At 37.8% G+C, this 20,400-nt stretch overlaps 1 protein-coding gene across 44 annotated transcripts in view; it reads right to left on the bottom strand.

The window, feature by feature from the left end:
• The window catches only part of madd (MAP-kinase activating death domain), a 70,673-nt gene that overhangs the window by 11,916 nt on the left and 38,357 nt on the right, over positions 1 to 20,400 (bottom strand). For 4 of the 44 annotated variants that reach the window (XM_051113612.1, XM_051113632.1, XM_051113614.1 and 1 more), the window contains 17 exons: positions 20,135 to 20,238; positions 19,846 to 20,042; positions 19,508 to 19,761; positions 19,256 to 19,395; positions 17,222 to 17,320; positions 13,896 to 13,955; positions 11,020 to 11,128; positions 8,859 to 9,045; positions 8,612 to 8,762; positions 8,124 to 8,327; positions 6,612 to 6,668; positions 3,306 to 3,406; positions 3,053 to 3,136; positions 1,527 to 1,685; positions 1,323 to 1,440; positions 746 to 808; positions 43 to 163 (listed from right to left, as the gene is read on the bottom strand). In XM_051113612.1, coding sequence (XP_050969569.1) covers positions 43 to 163; positions 746 to 808; positions 1,323 to 1,440; positions 1,527 to 1,685; positions 3,053 to 3,136; positions 3,306 to 3,406; positions 6,612 to 6,668; positions 8,124 to 8,327; positions 8,612 to 8,762; positions 8,859 to 9,045; positions 11,020 to 11,128; positions 13,896 to 13,955; positions 17,222 to 17,320; positions 19,256 to 19,395; positions 19,508 to 19,761; positions 19,846 to 20,042; positions 20,135 to 20,238 — 2,208 coding nt within the window. Of the gene's footprint in view, positions 1 to 42; positions 164 to 745; positions 809 to 1,322; positions 1,441 to 1,526; positions 1,686 to 3,052; positions 3,137 to 3,305; positions 3,407 to 6,611; positions 6,669 to 8,123; positions 8,328 to 8,611; positions 8,763 to 8,858; positions 9,046 to 11,019; positions 11,129 to 13,895; positions 13,956 to 16,465; positions 16,496 to 16,734; positions 16,774 to 17,221; positions 17,321 to 19,255; positions 19,396 to 19,507; positions 19,762 to 19,845; positions 20,043 to 20,134; positions 20,239 to 20,400 lie in introns of all 44 variants that reach the window. The other 40 variants (XM_051113615.1, XM_051113637.1, XM_051113619.1 and 37 more) reach the window with 17 other exon arrangements.

The following is a 20,400-nucleotide window of genomic DNA, read 5'->3' as shown; positions in this document are numbered from 1 at the left end:
GCATGTGAACGACTTGTGCAGGCACTTAAAGAACATACTAACCTGTCAATCATTTCTTGTGGTCCCTGATCCATTCCCATTCCTTCCCTTTCCAACATAACAGCATCCAGGAAGGCATCCTCCCAGAACTGCATCTGATCCCACAGAGTAGAGCGCTCCTTACCTACACATATCACACATTTTCACTCTTAACTTCAGTTAAACATTATTTCAACTCAATTGAACATGCCGGCATTAATGTAAACGTCGTATGTTCAAAAACTGAGTATTACAATAAAACAACCTCCATACATTAACTAACAGAAAGAGGCGTCAAGCACCCAAGGCAAATGCACAGCATGCTGTAATAAATAGAGCTTGCTATCAAACCTAATAAAATTAATTTTAACACAGAGATAACACACGCCCCCATACATCTGCTTATTGTTTCAGCATTCACATTCTCTCAAGCAGCTTTTATCACCCCTCAATTTCACACAAACACATTCAATTACAAAATAAAGTTGGCTTATCTGATCCGTCTGGCTTGTGTATATTAATTCTCTCTTCATGCAAACACTTCCATGCACACATTCAAATATATTTGATTTCATGGAACAAAATTAAAAACATCCTACATGCTCCATACAAGACCTAAACATAGTCATAGTATGGACGTGAGGGAAAGCATGTAGTGTCTAATACTACAACTTCACAATCCCAAAATACACACATCCCAAAGGTCAAAGGCAGAGTTCAGCCATACTCAGAGAAAAGGTTTCCATGGCAGCATCCTCCAGTTGGTCCCAAACTGAGCTTTTATCTCGCCCTTCGTGGCATTAAAAGGAAGGAGACAAAAGAAAAAGGAGAGAGGAAAAAGGAGGTAGCGGCAGAGCAAAAGGCAAAGAAAGTGTTAGAAGAGTGTTAGAAGCAAAGCTGTGTGCTGTCAGAGATATGCAAACCAATAATTCATCACACGATGGTTAATATGAGGACACATTTGGAGCTCAAGAGCAAACAGCAAATGAACAGAACACTTTACAAAGCTCTGGTGGTCAGAATACAAGCAGGGTTTACAGAATAAACTGTTGCAATCAGGATAAAAATCAGTAATAGAGGACTGTTCCGGCAGCAGACTTTTTTAAAACGTCGAGGTTATGGGAAACCAACAGAGACAACTTTTGAAAATACCTCATTATTTTAATGAACACGGATATTAAACAATATGCCAGAGTTGATTACTAAAGCAGTGAGAACGGACATGAAAAAAGAAGAAAAAAGGAAACAAAATGAATGAAAGGAAAGGAATGCTGCATAGATTAAGGAAGAGGATTAACTCTTACCCAGCAGCCCCTCACACAGATAGATCCTCATGCTAACATCCTCGAGGGGCACAGCTGGTGCTCCCCTGTTAACACCAACAGGTTCCTTCACTCCTGGTTTCAGCTTATGTGTCTTGCCCTGTATGTGTGACATTGACCGTTACAGTCATGTTCATTTGATCAGATGCGTTGAAGAGGATGACTAAAACAGAGAGAAATACTCACAAACACAGAGCTGGTTGCAGGGTTGGTCTCAATCTCGCTGTCAGACAGTGTGCCACGGGACAGGTTGAGATGTTGAGCGTGTCTTCCTGTCAGGCCGTCACCGGCAGTGCTGCTCAGGTCGCTGTCCGCACCCAGCGTCTCTCCTGAACTGTTACTTACCTACAGATCCAAGGTCAGAGATCAGCATTAGTACAAGAGGGACAATGCGACTTTTTCATAAATCCATCATAAAAAGTATTCCATCATATAAAGCTCTTCTGAAGCAAATCAGTGTGTTTTTGTAAGAAAAATGTCCATATTTTAAACTTTATAAACTGTAATCTCTAGGCTCCACTAACTGTCGTACTGTGTTTATGAGAGTATTCCAGCGGATGATGCAGGATGTAGGTGTAGTGTTTTGTTTACAGCAAAGGAAAACCAGTGTACTCTTGGCTTATACTGACATCCTCCAACATTTTTCTTTACAAATCCTCATTTTGTGCTTTTAATTTGTGACCGGTGTTTTGTTGTGCTCTCTCCACTGCACTCCCACATTCGTCATCGTGTTTGTCTACGTCTTACTGTATGTCATCCGCTGGAAGGCCACTCTGTCGTGAACATGCGTTTGACAGTTAGTTAGATAATCATCAAAAATAGGAATAAAAAGGGATATACTAAATGATGCAAACATTTAGATTTTTAAGTGAATGATCCACAGCTGTTTTTTTTAATTAGTAATAGTTGTTCATGAGTTCCTTGTTTGTCCTGAACAGTTAAACTGCCTGCTGTTCTTCAGAAAAATCCTTCAGGTGCCACAAATTCTTTGGTATTTCAGCATTTTTGTGTATTTGAACCCTTTCTAACAATGACTGTATGATTTTGAGATCCATTTTGGGGGGTGAAAACTTTATGAATTTGAAGATCAGGGTAAATTTAACTTATTTTGTCTTCTGAGGAATGTGTAAGTATCTTCTGTAGCTTCTGAAGAGAAGATATTTAGGCAAAATAAGAAAAATGTTCACATCCTCATTCTGTTCAAAAGTTTACACCCCTGGCTCTTAATGCATCGTTTTTCCTTCTGGAGCATCAGTGAGTGTTTGAATCTTCTGTAATCGTTGAGTCCTCCAGTCCCTCAACAGCTGAAGGAATAGTTGAGTCCCTCAGTGTGAAAAGATGGATTTCAAAATCATACAGTCATTGCTGGAAAGAGTTCAAATACACAAAAATGCTGAAAAAACAAAAAATTTGTGGGACCTGAAAGACTTTTCTGAAGAACTTTAACTGTTCAGGACAAGCAAGGGACTCATGAACAACTATCACTAAACAAACAAATTTTTTTTTATGTAAAATATCTTATTCAAGTTAGTACTAAATAAAAAATAACATACATTTTGTATGATCCTTCTTAGTTTGGTAAAATAATGAACATTTTGCACATTCTGCAAGGTGTATGTAAACTTTTGACTTCGACTGTATATATGATCTGGATATACAGAAATATATTACAGTGAAAAGACAGCAGTGTCTCTGTAATGGCCGTGCCCTACCACTGTGCTAGCCTCTGAGTCCTGGCTGGTGCTTCTTGTCAGAACAGGAGGCTCAGAGCTCGCCAGGGACTCCGTATCACTCTTCTGCAGAGCGAACAAACAGAAGAAACAGAGGTGAAAAAAGGAAATTCTTAACAATATGAACAATAGCATGTACAGGTATATTTACACGCATTAAATTTCAAAATAAAATAAAACATTTAAAACTATATTATTAGATTTATATTATGATTTTGATTAGATTAAAACCCACCTGTGAGCCAGACGTCACACTGAGGCCGCTGTCAGCACTGATCTGTGATTTCTTTTCCTCAGTGTCTCCACCTTCCAGATGCTTTTTTGCTCCATCAGCCCCTGTAGAAAACACATAATCAGCTTCTTCCAGCCATTAAGTCTCTGCACTGCATTCTGGGGCGTCACATGACTAACAGCGAGCTGAAGCCATCTCTGTTCTGGAGAGTGACGTGACAGTTATTGATTTTACCGAGGTGAATAATGCCATTCAGCCGGCTGCCACTCATTAGACTTACGCAGGTCAGGCAGAGAGAAACAAAGAATGCTTGCGGTCATATAGGGGAAACTCACAGAAGCAGATCAGCTGACAGTGGGCCAGATCAGTTCACAGTAGCGCTAGGTATCACAGACACACAGACAGAAGCAGTCACACATGCAGGCAAACACAGTCAATCAATCGGACAGGAGGAAGCTTCAGCTACAACTAGCGCACTCACTGCTTCTCAAAGGAAGAAACCAAAACCAACTCCAACTTGGTTAAAACTGATTACACTGCACTGTATGAGGCATCAAGAAGAAAAACAACAACAAAAAAAAATAATAGTAAAGCTGTATTCCAAATCTTCCACTGTAAAATCAAAGCGAAATAATTAGTGGCTTTTTCAGCATTTTCTTCACAGATGCATGTGGTCTTTCAAACTCTAACAAGATTCTTTGAATTTTTTTCAATACTCGACTGAAAAAAGTAACTGAAATGTGGCATGATGTAGTTTATCTCACATCTTATACTTGCATCAGAATATAGTAAGATAAGTAAAAGGAGGTGCAAAACCAAAGATAACACAGAAGAACTGTGCTATAAATGTACTTAAAAATCATCAGATTGTCATTTAATTACACCACCTGAAAGCAAAGAAAAATTAAATAAATGTAGGAACTTTACGTAAAAAAAAGTAGATGCATGTGAGATAAATCTATTTCATCACAGTTGAAAAATGTGAATGCATTCAAGAAAAGTTGCCAAGTTCAAAACAGAGCAAACCAGTCAAGAGTAGGGATGGGCATGAGTACCTGAGTACTACGAAGAGACAACATTGGTTAAAAATGATAATTTTGTGATTGGTCAGAACAGTCCATTGGGATAGTACCTTGTTGTCTCATTGCTATGATAGGATGCCACCTACACATGGAGACTTTCAGTCTGCATGAGAAAACGTCCCTCATTCCACTGAGAGTACACACTGGGACACATTCTAGCGCAGGGGTCTTACAATGTATTTTTTTTTTTAACTAAACTAGACAAAAAATTGTCAGACAAATCATAAAAACAGTTGGCTCATGGCATGAGGCGCTTAAAAAACAGAAAGATGTGATACAATGGCAAAGGAAGGCCGTCTGACACGAAAAGAGTGCTCATTTACCACCCTCAAGTATCCTCAAGTAGCCCAATATATCAAGTACTCAAGCTGTCAAAATGACCAAAATGCACATCCCTAGTCAAGAGTCAGATTTGCACACTTAGAAATACTGGCCCAAATACTGATTGCACTTCAGTATGAACTAATTCTGTATGCTTACAAGGCTTATTTTCATACCTCAAATTTGACTTCTGAAATTTAAACATTGCATCTAAATACATCGCTCCTTTTAAAGGGGTCATATGACGTTGCTAAAAAGAACATTATATTGTGTATTTGGTGTAATGTAATGTGTTTACACGGTTTCAGGTTCAAAAAACATGTTATTTCCACATACCTTTTTAAAACATGTTGATTTTTACAAAGCTCATCATTCTGAAAAGCGCTGTGTGCTCTGATTGGTCAGCTGTCCAGTTTGTTTTGATTGGCCTGAATACCTCAAATGTGCAGCAAATGTGTGTTACGCACCTTACCATATTTGTAACATAAGCATTCAAAGCAATACTGACATCCATTATAAACGAGGCCCCTGTTGAATCCAGTGGGGACATAATTACCAGTGTTGGGCATGTTATTTTAAAAAAAGTAATTGGCTACAGTAACTAGTTACTTCTCACAAATAGTAACTGAGTTAGTGATTGAATTACATCATTTTAAAGGAAACTAATTACCAGGGAAAGTATCTATTGAAAAAAAATGTTCAAATGTGTCAAATAACTTGGAAGCCCCCAATATTAAATATGTTAAATGATAAAAAAACATTGTACACTAATCTACATGATTTTAATGTTGCTGTGGGACAATGTAAGAGACACCTTCCAGGTGCTAAATATCACGTTATCAGGGTCGCCTCAACCCGCGGACATGAAAAACATCCCACGGCAACACTGTTAAACCCTCTGAGGTCGAAGACCACACTGGTGTGGTCTGTCTTGTTATTTATTGATGACTGCTAAAAGAACTAAAAATACTCCATCATTTTTGATTGTACAGATAATAAGGTGTCGTTTGAAACTGCAAAGGCATATAGGCATGATAACAACAAAACAATGTGCTTTTGTAAAATAACAAAAATAAACAGGGTGCGCTCTCTGCCAATTTGGTCTCTGTCACCTCTTTTCACCAAGTACTGCTCACTGCAGAGCTGGATGGCCTCTAGCTCCCCCTCTCTGGATGTCCAGCTCAGTTAAGGATAGGGTAAGGGGTAGGGATAGGGTGTTGCTAGGTGTCTATCTCCACCCATTACCTCCAGCGAGGGGGAGCTTTTGCAGGTCCTATGGCTGAAACAGAGCCTACTCGGATGAAAACCGCTTCAGTCAGCTCAATGAAAGTAACGCCACATTTTACTGTCAGTAACGCTAATAACAAACCGTTGCTCCCATCACTGATAATTACTGATTACACTGAAACACAACCCTGGATTTTCCAAACTAAAACAGGGTCTGAAGTGTTTTCTAAAGTCTCAGTTTTCGAGGGTCGAAAATGCCAGAGTAGTGTATGACAGGCATAACCGTAGCAAAAGTTATGTGTTTTAAAACCAAAACACACTAGTGTAAATGTAGCCTTAACTTTTAGAAATAATATCTCTTTGGGTTTGAGACTTAAATCTTTGTGACTTTTTGAATCTTATATATGCAAAAACAGCTTGTAACACAAAGCCAAAGGAAAACATGAAATCGCGTCATATGACCACTTTAAATAACTGCAGTTTATTCTCTGACATAATGTTTGGGCCACATGTCTAAATGGGCTTTTTGAAAAGTAGTTGAGTATTTGGGGGTAGATTATGTTTCTCCCCACAATAGAAAGTGGTTTGAGGGGAAGAGGACTGGTGCAGGTAGAAGGAGTCCCTGTTTTGCAGTTCTGCAAAGGAAAGTCTAATTGGGTGCTTAGGGAAGTGATCTTACTCTGTTCTTTTTCCAAAGCTTTTTGCTTTCTGTTATCCTGGTGCTTGCTCCACAATTCTACCCAAGATGCATTGCAAGCAAGGAGAGAAAGACAGAGAGAGAATCAGAGAGCCGGTTGAACTGTCAGATATGAAGGATGAGCTTTTTTTTCTTTCTTAGAGAGAAAAAGAATAAAAAAACAATAAATAAAACTGAACAAATGCAAAATCTAATTTTCCAAAACAAGGATGTTTTGCAATGATCACACAGCCATATGCAAGCTAAATGAAGGATCTGACGTCATCCAATCATTTCAAGCTAATGGGGTCCCATTACAAAACATCCTAAGCTCTGCGACCCTGTTCCTGAAGAGCCAAAATGATGGATTTCACAAAATCAGCCTCATGCCTTGGTTTTCTTTTCCCATTCTTGTCATCCATAATGGGCTCTCCAAGGCGAGGGTGGATGGCCTGGGAGATGCAAAAGGCGTGAGATGAGGACGACAAATCAGCCTCGCAGCTGGTGGGTGAAATGGGGTGTTGCAAAAGCAGGGGGTGCAGTCTCAAAGACATTCCGTAGAATTGCAGGTGCATTATTACCAAAGGACAGACAAGGCAAGGTTATGAGGGTTGGGCTTTGGAGAGGGTGAACGGTCCCCTGTACACAGACCCATATAAGACCGCCAATTAGAGGCCTGGGCCTAAATGTCTTAAATGTAAGCAGACGTCTGTGGTTAGCTTTAGGGCTCATCATAGGACTGTTAACAGGGGAGGCAACAGCTCAGGACCCTTTGAAAGAGAGCAGTGGTACAGTCCAAGACCTTCACCGTCCCACTATGTCACTCTTGGCTACATAGAGCTGCAGGTTTTTCACTAACATGCATCCAATGGATTTAAGGGGAGTCGGGACTGGCATACAGGATTCGAAAAAAAAAACACACGTTGGACATTCCAGAAGTCTACATAAATTGGGTTCATATCCATCACAATATTCCACAAATGTGTCTACACCAACCAATGCCAATGCTTAAAATACTTGTTGGCTCCAAAAGCTACAGAACTTGAGAATATGACAACTGTTTTTGGAAGGATCGCTCACACTACAATGTTTAAAAGAATAGTTCACCCAAAAAACTAATTTCTGTCATTTTCTCAGCTTCTTGTTGTTCAAAACCTGTATGATTGGTGGAAAACAAATGTAGATCATTTGAAAAAGGAGGGTCCAGTGATGTTTTAGACCCCAAAGAGTTTCAAAACATCTTTTTTGTGTGTTCCACAGAGAAAAGGAAGTCATACAGGTTTGAAACAACAGGAGGGTGAGTAAATGATTGCAAAATCTTCACTTTTGGGTAAAGGAACTCTTCAGCCAACTTAGTTCTTAACATCTGGCACAAAGTCGGTGTAGACAGTTAGTAAAATAGAGGATGCGGGCCTAACAGACAGGTGGCCCCCAGAGAGCTCAGGGAACATACGTAACAAGCAGCGAGAAGGGGGGGGGGAGGGGGGCATGCAATGGGGACTGCTGTTTACACACCAATGGACGCAATAAAATTCTCCTCGTTCAGACTCCGGGTATCAAACTGCCGTGACGATTTCCCAGAGGAGGGTGGTGGCAATTGGATACGGGGTACGAGGAGCACGCCTGCCGCCCTGGCGCTCTCCATTCGGCCCGATGGGCTCTCCTTACTGCCTGGGCTGCTAACACCCTCGGTGGGACTCCGTTTCCGCTTTTCTGGGTCTGTGAGCCACAAGTGGGCACCGAGGAAATAGAGCACGGAAAAAAGAAGAAAAGGAAACAGCGAAGACACATGGAGACAAAAGGGACAGGAGTTAAATTTGAAGGCAGGTTACAGGTGATTTCTCTAAACAGGTAGGGAAAGAAAGGCTGAAACCCAAGGATATGTAAAAGTGAGTGCCACCGAAATGCACACGGCTGTGAAGAGGAACATGAACCTTCTACAAAGCAGAAACCACGTTTGATACTATATATGAACAAAAAATGGAAATTCGACTGAAGGTTACCTTTGGTTTGGTAGTGGGTGCGTGCTATCTCTAGCAGACTGAAGACACTGGCCATGCCTCCCAGGCCAGCATTAGTGTATGAGTGCTCCAAACTGGACACTGTGCACTTCAACAGGTCAAGCATGCCTTTGTATACCTTCCTGTTTATCTCCTATATACATAGGCACACAAAAATATAATGAATGAAACATAAGTTAAATATTAGAGTCTTGCTTTGTTTCAAAATCAACTGACACTTCTAACTCACCACATCTCTTATAACTTCCTGCTGAGCATCCTCCTCTGATTGCACTGCACGGTTGAGTTTGCTGAGCACAAAGACTCGCAGCTGTTCGTTCTCTAGCAGGCGGCGTACCTTCTTCATGTTAAGCCAGCCCACACCCTGCCCATCGAGGACGCTCTGGACCACCTCCTTAAGAAACTGCTGGTTCTCACTGCACAGCAAGAAGACCAATTTAAAAAATTTTGCTCTATTGCGTGCATATGAAGTGAATACATGGCTCTTCCACATATTCACTTCATATGCACTCAACAGAGCACAACAGAAGTACAAACAAGAAAAAGAAAATCCATTCATTTTTTATTAATGGTATATTTTTTAACAATACATATTTTTAAAGAGAACCCCAGGTATTAAAACTCGTAAGGCTAAATATAATTTGAATGATGTCACATACTGAAATATGTAGTAGAAAACCGATGAAAGATTTAGGTTATTAAAAAAAAAAAAAAATTTGGACTATTTTTTACAACAACCCAACTTGGAATACACAAATTGGAAATTAAAATACTGATTCGATGACCACAGCTACTGAAAGAGCTTACAGGTGGTGATGGATATAAGCGTAAACATAAACCAAATGCCGTACCATCAGTTTTCCCCACAAATGCCCCTAAACACCCTCGGATATCGAGTGAAATCCGCAATGAGAAACTCCTTCAATGGCTGTGCGTTATGAAAAGCGTCAACATGTTTACATCCTGCCAGGATGCCATCTAGCATTTCTTGTCTCTGCAGTTTATAAGCTCTTTCAGTAGCTGTGGTCTAATAAAACCCTCAAAGGCATCAGGGCTCAGGTGAAGAGAACAAAGACACTGGTCTTTAGAAAGTTTTATTCGTCCACAGTCATCTTCCCATTCTTTTCTCCTCTTCTTATCACTAGGAAAAGTAGTGAAGACTTACATCACTTCTCCTGTTGCCCTTCGACTGAAAATTACAACCAAAAGCCAGAAAAATGTGGCATAGTATCAGTATTTTATTTTCCGAGATGCTTATTCTGAGTTGTGATGCAGTAAAAATAGCGCCAGTAGCTCACCAAGTGCAACCATTTCATCAAATGTCATCAAAAATAATGACGCCCCCCATAATTTGAAATATGCATAAATGTTGATTTTTTTAAATAACCCTCTTTCACAGGTTTTCTACTACATATTTCAGTAAGACAGATCATTTTCATTATATTAAACCATACAAGTCTTAATACTCGGGGTTAAAAATATCAGTCAGGACTTCATGACAGTAAGATTTCTTTTGATTTTTTTTTTTTTTTATTATTTGATATAATATTTAATATAATATTTTTTATTATATTACTAAGGGGTTAAATGTAAAATAAAAGCTGTTCTTTTGAGCTTTTTATTCATCAAGAGTCTTTTAAACATTAAAAATTAAAATCAGCATATGTGACCCTGGACAACAAAACCAGTCATAAGTAGCACAGGTATATTTGTAGCAATAGCCAACAATACATTGTATGGGTCAATCTATTTTTCTTTTATGGCAAAAATTATTAGGGCATTAAGTAAAGGTCATGTTCCATGAAGATATTTTGTAAATTTCCTACTGTAAATGTATTAAAACTTCATTTTTGATTAGTAATATGCATTGCTAAAAACTTCACTTGGACTTTAAAAAAGATTTTGTCAATATTTAGATTTTTTTTTTGCACCCTCAGATTCCAGATTTTCAAATAGCTGTATCTCAGCCAAATATTGTCCTATCCTAACAAACTTGGAAAGTGTATTTATTCAGCTTTCAGATGACGTATAAATCTCAATTTCGAAAAATGGACCCCTATGACTGGTTTTGTGGTTCAGGATCACACAACAATGATTTCTGAATGATCATTCAAATATGACAGCTTTGCCATCAAAAAAATAAATAACATTTTAAAATCTGATTTCAAATAGAAAAGTGTATGTATGTATGTATGCATGTAGAAATTAATAATATATGTATTAAAAAAATATTTGTATTTCTTATTTGTACAAGTGGGCAGTCATCATTGTACTCAAATGATATATGCATGATAGCACTACTGGTTCTGGAGTAATCACATCTGCTTGTATTGTTCTAATTGGCAAGATCCTTAAGATAAAAGAGCCTTAATGAATAAACATTGCAGTACCTGGTGTTGTTGGCTCTGCCCTGGGGAGATGGAGACTCTCTCTTGACGGTGGGGCTGTGCTTAATAACAGAGGATTTCTGATCTACCAGCGCTCTGGGGGCTCGAGCACCTACAACAGACCATTCACTTTGTCAGACTGGATATAGACCTCATAAGTACGCACGTGTGTCACATGAAACCTGCTTCCATGTGTCAACACCCACTTATCCACCAAATTACCCACTTCTATACACACAAATCATTTAAATTCAGTAAACAATTCACTTGAAAACACACATCTAATAAACACCACAGCAGAAACACAATGACTACAGCATTAAAACACAGTGTAGTCTAAGATCTCTCTAACCCCGTGTCTGGTAATAGTACAGAAAGGGTAACATACAGCATTTAAAAGATTCACACCCACTTTAGCAACCTGCAAATTTTCATTTGCACCTCAGTATTTTGGACACTGCAGTAAGGGGGTATTAGATGACTAATGATGCTAACGCTGACAGTTAGAGGTGCGACTGAAGGACTGGAGCAGTAAGGAGAGCTACAGGAGCAATGACGCTGGTTGGAGCCAACACACACACACATACACACAGGCAAGGAACAGAGTGAGAAAGATGAGTGGAAGAATGGATGAGTGAGAAACAGACTGCATGGCAACAAGAAACAACACAAAAAAGAATGAAAAAAAGCCCTGTCAGTTCAGATGATCATATTACACACTTAGCTCTGAGTGTATGGCAACAGCACATACACTAAAACACACAAAGCAGTTCAGTGTGTGTGTCTATCCAGCCTCTGTGCATTCATCTGAACATTTACATGCGTAAAGCACAACCGGTGCATGGATGGTTTGTGCTGCATAGAAGGGCATTAACAGATGGACATCTTTACACAGATTTCACACTGTGTGGTTAGATTACACGTTCAATTGGGCCGGAGAATATATTTTTAGTCAAGACTTACATAGCTCATAACGAAGTCTGAATAACTATATGTCATTACAAACCTAAAACTTAAAACAAACCATAAGAAAAAAGACCAAATGCATGATTTATGAACTGAAGGTTACTAGGAAGATGCAGACATTTAAATACAATCTAATCTGTAATTAGTTGCATAGGGTAAGAAAGTTCAAAAGTAAGTTTTTTTTAAAGAAATGAATACATTTATTCATCAAGGATGCAATAAATTAATCAAAAGTGACAGTAAAGACATTTAAAATGTTGCGAACAATTTCTACTTGTATTTTCTATTAATTAAAAAATCCATTAAAGGGATAGTTCACCCAAAAATGAACATTCATGTCGTTCCACATGGACTGTTTTAACAATGTCCTTGCTACCTTTCAGGGCCTTGAACGTGGTAGTTGCGTTGCTGTCTATGCAGGGTCAGAAAGCTCTCGGATTTCATCAAAAATATCTTAATTTGTGTTCTGAAGATGAAAGAACGTCTTATGGGTTTGGAACGACATGAGGTTGAGTAATTAATGACAGAATTTTCATTTTTGGGTGAACTATCCATTTAAAAAAATGCCCTGCGGTTTCCATAAAAATATAAATAAATAAACTAATTTTTCCTGTGCAATAGTTTTCAACAACAATAAAAATAAGAAATGTTTCTTGAGCACCATTTTTTAGCATTAGAATCATTTCTGAATAACAATAAAATAGAGTTCATTTAAACTTAACATTATTTTGCAATATTACTGTATTTACTATATTTACACTGCCCTCCAAAAGTTTGGAAACACCCCTGGCAAAGTGTGGTTTTGGACGATATCAGCACAAATCCTTAGCATTTTTGGTGCAAATACATTAAAGTAACTTGACATTATCATTGAAGACCAGCAATAATATTTTTTTAATTTTGATTACATGATAATGGCAATATATAAATGTCAAAGTCATACATGCCCCTTTGCCAGCAGTGATGCCTGATTACTGGTTTAAACTTGGCCCAGGTTTTTAAAAGATTTTTGGGTCAGCACACCTTAATAGCTTCACCAATTGATTGCCAATTAGGTTTGATTATGCAGAGCTGTAATAGCTGCTAATGGTGGATATTTTGATGAATCGAAAACCTACGATTTTTCTATGTATAAACTGTTTATGTAACAAAATATGTTTTCGTAGTTTGTGTTGTCCCTTATCAGTGCAAAAGGATTCATGCTAATATTGTCCAAAACCCCACTTTTCTAAGGCGTTTCCAAACTTTTGGAGGGCAGTGTAAGTACAGTGTATTTATTGAATTCTTGATCAAATAAATGTAGCCTTGGTGACCAATTAAAAAAAATCTTACCAACTGTAAATTACAATGTACAGTCAGTAGGTTAATACTGGAAGAACACAGACGGGATGATCAGGACCCCACTGTGGCACAGAACAATCTTCAATAACAACGAGATCATTTATTTTGGGATATCGACTAATTGCTCCTTTTTATCCACATAATCAGCACCTTAATTTTTAAATAAATAAAATACAGTCAAAGTAGCCACTTTCTACCTAGATCAACACACTTTCTTAACCAACTTCATCTTCATCTCATTTTAAAATAATCCATATCTCAAATGCTTAGATCTTACCAGACAAGCCTCACTGAGAACATCAATCTTTCTATCCTGTGCTTTTCCCAAACATTTTCCCAGTTTAATGCAGCACAAGTTCTATTCTTTCTACATTACAGGCCCGGTCCATCAAAAGAAGACATGACATGTGAACAAAAGAGTCAAACGGTTACAATCACAGTGACTGACATTTGACATCAGGTGACTATTGAATGTGAGGAATGAGGAAGCAATGGTGGAACAGGATGCTGGGAGATGTAGCTGACTGGCTTTGGAGAAGCATGCAGCTCACGCAGCAAAGGGCAGAACCCACCTTCTCCGCTCCCCGGGCCGATCTCTGTTACAATCTCCATTAGAGAATTTAGCCCAAATACTGGACACAGAAGCCAGAATTAGTGCAGGGGGTCAAAGAGGGGACAGAGAACAACACCGGCCCAGACAGAACCAGTCCAAACATCAACCCACAACCACAAGCACCGGACACATGTACATATACAACAGAGAAAACCAGCAGAGAGCATGGAATATGAGAGAGAGAGAGAGAGAGAGAGAGAGAAAGGAAAAAGAGAAAAAGAGAGAATAAAATGAGAGAAAGACGGAAATCAGAAAAATATAAGCATTTCAGACTTCCATTTGGTCAGAACAGCTTGTGATTTGGGAGGTCTTGACTAATTGTGAATACATGTGATCAATGAATGAATGAAGCTATTCTATAAAACTCCATTCATAAAATAATAGAAATAGAAATATTCTAAAAATGTTTCAGCCCTAAACAAGTAAATACATAATTTATGAATGAATTGAAATATTTAAATTTTTTTAAGTTGCCATGAAATCTATTTTGTAAATGCATGTTATACATCTTAACTTGAATTAATCATTCGTGCATGTTTAAATTATTATAATATTTTTTTTTTTGGATTCAAGACTCAATAGTGAGGAAGCCCGTTTACGCCACCGAATAAAAAATAAATTTGACTTTTTTTTTTTTTTTTTTTTTACATCTCACTGTTCTGACTTTTTTCTTGCAATTGCGAGTTTACATCCTGCAATCTTGACTTTTTTTCTTAGAATTGTGAGATATAAACTCACACTTGCAAGATATAAACTCGCAATTGCAAATTACAAAGTCAGAATTGCGATTCTCAATTCTGAGATGTAAACTCACAATTCTGAGAAATAAACTTGATAATTTCTGAGAACATATCAGACTTTTCCATCTCAAAATTGGACATTCTTACTTGCAAATTGTGAGTTTATAGCTCACAACTCAGAGAAAAAGTCAGAATTATGAGATATAAACTTGAAGTTGCGAGAAAAAAAAAGTCAGAACAGAATTTTTATCTTGCAATTTTGACCTTAGTTCTTGCAATTGTGAATCAAGCAATTCTGAGAAAAAGTCTGAATTGTGACTTCATATCTCACAAATCTGACTTTATAACTTGCAACTGAGAATTTATTTCACAATTCTGAAAAAAGTAAGAATTGTGAGTTTGTATCATGCAATTCTGAGAAAAAAGTCTGAATTATCAGATAAAAAGTCGCAATAACATTCTTTATAAGTCCCCAATCAAAAAAACAAAAATAAAAAAACAGCAGCTACTTTAGGTTCGTCACAAAATGTAAAGGAATTACTACATGACTTGAAATTCTAACAAATCAGGATACTCAAAACTCTTTTTAATTATATTTTATTTGGATATCCTGTGCATTTTGATGCCGTATGAGAAATATAAACTCTGAAAAGAGCAAAAAATGACTTTAAGTAGATAGCAAAAGGGGCACATTTTTTAACAGCATTACATTAAATTGATTTTTGTATTGTTAAAGAAAACAAGCCCAACAGCACCATCTAAAAATTGACAAGGTAAAACTGCTGAAAGGATTGTCTGGTCAATAGAGACAGTGAAACAGTGAAAAAAGGGTGTGCGTGTGTGTTCACTGAACATTAAAAGAAAAAAATCATTACCAGTCGACATGCTAGCTGGAATGCAGTGTGGTTTTGTCCCCTGGAGTGCTCTATTGGTTTTCTCCTGTACCCAGCTCTAAAAGCAGCATTACTACTGCTCTGCTTAAAGCTGAAGAATATCTGTACGTACAAGCTACAATTCTTGACATACAGTATCATCGATTTATTTTAAACAAGTACACAACCACCAGACCTCAAAGTCTTCTTCATCGAGACTTTCAACCAAGTTTAGTGGAAACTACATTTCAGTTCGGAAGTTGATCAGAGCTTGAAATGTACCGAGTGGTGCACTTCTCCCAGTGTGGTTTTGCTATCTTCAATTCACCCAGGGAGTTCAGGTGGAATTGAAATGGAACAGACCTCAATTCTGTCTCCAGTTGAGATGACACACAAATGAAGGAAAGATCACTTCAAAAACACCACACACGACACAAAGAGCAGTCAAAAATCATATCATTCCATTCCTACAGAAACATCCTTTCTGTATAGAAAGAAAAATGTTCTGAAATGCAACCACAAACTGGCTGTTGTCTTTTAAGAGATGGCACCATTTTTATGTTCATTGCTAATAATCACAGAATAGGAACGAGGAGAAGGAAAGGCATAGTGGATATATGTAAACACAGATATATCCTCTATCTTAGAGGTTCCAAACTGCTGTCCTACACGATTTACTTTCCAACATTAAAATAGCACACATTATCAGTTCATGAAAAAAGTTGTTTGACGCTATAGTTGAGATTCAGGGGTGTAAAAGGAAGGACAGGAGTTAGGAACCAATGCAAGTCTGTCACTCAGGTTCAGAGTGAGAAAAGTGGGCAGAGTTTTTCATTCTCTCAGGACTCAAAGGGTCTATATTACTATACACAGCAACTGGTTTCATCATTAGGGCAGACTACAGATATAGGACATACCAGGACTCTCAGGACTTTCATCACCATCGTCTGAGCAATACAATCATCCAAAATCATAAGCAAACAGAAAATAAAAGTCAACAATAACAACAACAGATATAAGAACTGTGGTTGCTAGCCTAAAAAATGACTGTATGTCTATGCCACCCTTTTCCACGAAATCAGTGTACAGTGCAAAAAGGAGGCAAGATACTTGTCACAGAAGGCAGCAACACTGGATAAAAGACATGTGGGTTGGGGCAAAGAAATCAGGCAACATTCCCACAAACCTTGATCTGTGTCCTCTGTTAAATCAAAATTAAAATATTCTTCCAAAAGAAATACATCAAACAAATTATAAAGGAAGAAGAGAAGAAAGTGGAAAATTGAAAAATAGTCAACTAAGAAATATTCCTTTTAAACAGCTGAGGTTGGAGTCTAATGGATGTACTAAACAGACATGGCGTTACTCTTTCTTAAATTACGGAATTACTGTTGTAGAATTAACATCTATTTGACCCTTAAATTACTTGAATTCAGAGGAGGTAATACAACAAGATCAGTCTAATTGGAGTGACTCAACCATTAGTCACACTGCCTTTGTGAGGACAGAGGTAAAAAAGAAGTAGACAGCAAAAAGAAAGATAAGGAAAGGCTCTGGAAAGAGGAAGAGGAAGAAGAAGAAGAGAGGATAACTGGACTAGACTGGAGAAATTAATGAGAGATGGGTGGATGAGCAGGAAGGTCACATGGAGAGATCAGAGGGGACGTAAGTACCTTTGAGACTGGGGAACGGCGTGTTCTTCTCTCGCGCTTTATTAGGCAGAGCCAGACTGGACAGACTGAAACTGGTGCCGTGGTTTTTATACAGATTACCTGCAAACATACAATTAAGGTGAAACGTAAAACAGGGAACACATGTTTGTGTGTAATGCAACCCCAGTACCAGAAATTACCAGAGTCAGTGTCAATAGCAGTGAAACTGTACAATTTTCAAGCCCTTAGCAAAAGCCAATATTCTTAATTCTGATATTAAATATTAATATACACTACCACCTAAAGCTTTGGGGTTGGTAAAATGTGTTCATGTTACTGAAATAAAGCACTTATACTCACCAAATCCGCATTAATTTATTCAAAAATCTAGTAAAAACTAGGGATGAACCGATGTATCGGCTGCCAATATTTATCGGACAATTTTTGATTCATTTAAAGCCATCAGCATATCAGAAATAGCATGCAAAGGACCGATACCGATGGTTTATGGTTTTTGTGAAATATTACTGATGTTATGAAATATTACGATGTAAAATATTTATTACAATATAATTCATCATTAAAACCAATATAATCAAGGGTGCACATACGTTTTTTCAGCCTAGTTTTTGTAAACACATCTTGAGATTTGGTTTGATCCTCACACTTCACAAAGTGTGACCCATTAAATATAAGTAATAATAGTGATAAAGTAAATAAAGTAATAAAGTAACAATACTGATAATAGTATTGCTTTTTTTTCATTTAGTTTTTTTAAAAATAAAATAATAAACAAAATAATAAAGTGTGACAATACAATTATATTTTAAAATAAAAAGGAGTATTAAATAAAAATATAATTATTTTATAGTAAAAAAAAATAATAAATAATATATATATATATATATATATATATATATATATATATATATATATATATATATATGTAATAAAAATTAGCAAGCTTTTATTTTGGTGGGTTGCCACAACTTGTTTTTCATGTCCGCGGGTTGCCAGTAACATGATATTTATCCCCTGAAATGTGAATTTTAGGGGTACCCTGCCAGAAACACCTGCCAAACCACTTATGTGCACCCCTAAATATAATACTACACTTTTTCAATTTAATTCATTGACAAGGCTGAACTTTCAGCAGCCATTAATGTCCAGTTTTTAGTATCATATGATCCTTCAGAAATCATTCTATTAGGCTGATTTGGTGCTCAAGAAACATTTTTTTGTTTACTTTTTAAATTTTTTTTTTTTAACCAATTCCCACAATTCAAACTTTTAAACGAATATTGAAGGGTTCTCCCAAAAATGAAAATTCTGTCAGTAATTACTCACCCTCATGTCATTCTAAACCCATAAGACCTAATTAAGATATTTTTGATGAAACTCGAGAGCTTTCTTACACTGTCCATATGACATCAGAGGTTCAACCTGAATTTTACAAAGCTAGAAGAATACTTCTTGTGCGCAGAGAAAACAGAAATAACTTCAATCAACAATTTCTTCTCTTCCGCGTAGATGGATGCGCATTCATGAGCGTTTGAATAAATATTATTTTTGTTATTTTTGTTTTCTTTGCGCAAAAGAAAAGAAAATCTGTTCTGGTAGATTCATAACATTATGGTTGAACCACTGATGTCACATGGACTATTTTACTGATGTCCTTACTATGTTACTGGACCTTGAAAGAGTCAGTTGCATTGCTGTCTATGCAGGGACAGAAAGCTCTCGGATTTCATCAAAAATATCTTAATATGTGTTCTGAAGAAGAACGAAGGTTTTACGGTTCTTACAGTAATTAATGACAGAATTTTCATTTTTGGGTAAACTATCCCTTTAACAAAGTTGAAAGAATGCTATGTAACCTTTAAGCACTTCTCATTTCTGTTAGCTTTATTTCAAGCTCTAGACAGAAATAGAGTCAAAAATGCAAGCAAACATCTTCAAACATTCCTGTGTTTTCAGTATTTTTAGGTCCAAATTTGCAACGCGAGCATGAGCTACTAAGGAATGAATAGAGGTTATGTTAGGCTGGCCACTCACTGGCGAAGGACATGAGTCCCCCGAAGCCATCGCTGCTATTGTTGGAGATGGTGGAGTTCGGAGAGCTATTTCTGGAGTCTCCCTCCCCATCAGATTCACCCGGAAGCTTCAGACTGCTGGGTCTCAATGGACGAGATGGTCTAAACACATACACAATTTAGGGAGAGGATGTTAAGAGCTGGCCTGTGCAACTCAGATATAGATTCAGTCTGTTTGTGTAGGACTATCTCCAAGTATTGACTGAGCACATACTTGTTGCCATTGAGATTCTGGTTGAACCTTGGTGTGTAACTCTCCTCCTGCTCATCCGCTTCAGCATCCTCCTCTGAAGGGAAGCCATACTGGGGCTCAAAATAAGGATTATCGTACTCTCGCTTCTTATTGGCTGGGTCAACAGGAACCGGATCAGGAGGGGGTTTTGTAAAAGGTGGAGCTCCCAATCCTGGGACAGAGTTAGGGAGGGTTACGCCTGCTGTCGCCTCCATCTCAACAGGTTCCTTCTGTTCCTACACAAAGAAACACACACTTTAGAGATCACAGCAGATGATGCTTACCTCTAGATTCAGACAACATTTAGTTTGAGCACTGACATGGTTGACTCCCTGTATGACTGTACTAGGGCTGGAACTGGCTGTCGTGCTGGAGCTGGACCGCAGTGGTTGGCTGTCCCCTGCTTCTGGGGGGCCTTCTGGCTCTGGGTCACCGTTGTCCCCCTTATACTCATGGAAGTCATGGATCTCTACCTCATTCGCATCTCCCAGAGCAGCATGGGTCAGGGTGTCAACATCTAAAGAAAGAGTGTAGATATAAAAATGATGAAGCTAAACTTCTAAACACTTCACATCAATTAAAAAAGAAATTAAAAAGGGAGAAGCTAACTTGGTGTGTCCCCTTGTATGTCCCCTTTGATCATCTCATTCACAAAGTCTCCCAGAGACGAGTAGGAAGAGCTGGAGTCATCGTATGCTTCACTGTCACTGCCACTGAAAAAAAAAACCATAACCAATAATAAATAAATACAACTTAAAATAGACAAAACAGTCAAAAATGCATGTGCATAAAGATTTTTGTAATATTTTTGAAATGCTAACCAAGGCTGCATTTATTTGATCAAAAATACAGTTGACAATAGTAATGTTGTTTTT

This window comes from Labeo rohita, chromosome 7, assembly GCF_022985175.1.
Source record: "Labeo rohita strain BAU-BD-2019 chromosome 7, IGBB_LRoh.1.0, whole genome shotgun sequence".
Taxonomy (NCBI): Eukaryota; Metazoa; Chordata; class Actinopteri; order Cypriniformes; family Cyprinidae; genus Labeo; species Labeo rohita.
The sequence above is the reverse complement of the archived record's forward strand: the minus strand, read 5'-3'. Positions and strand labels throughout refer to the sequence as shown.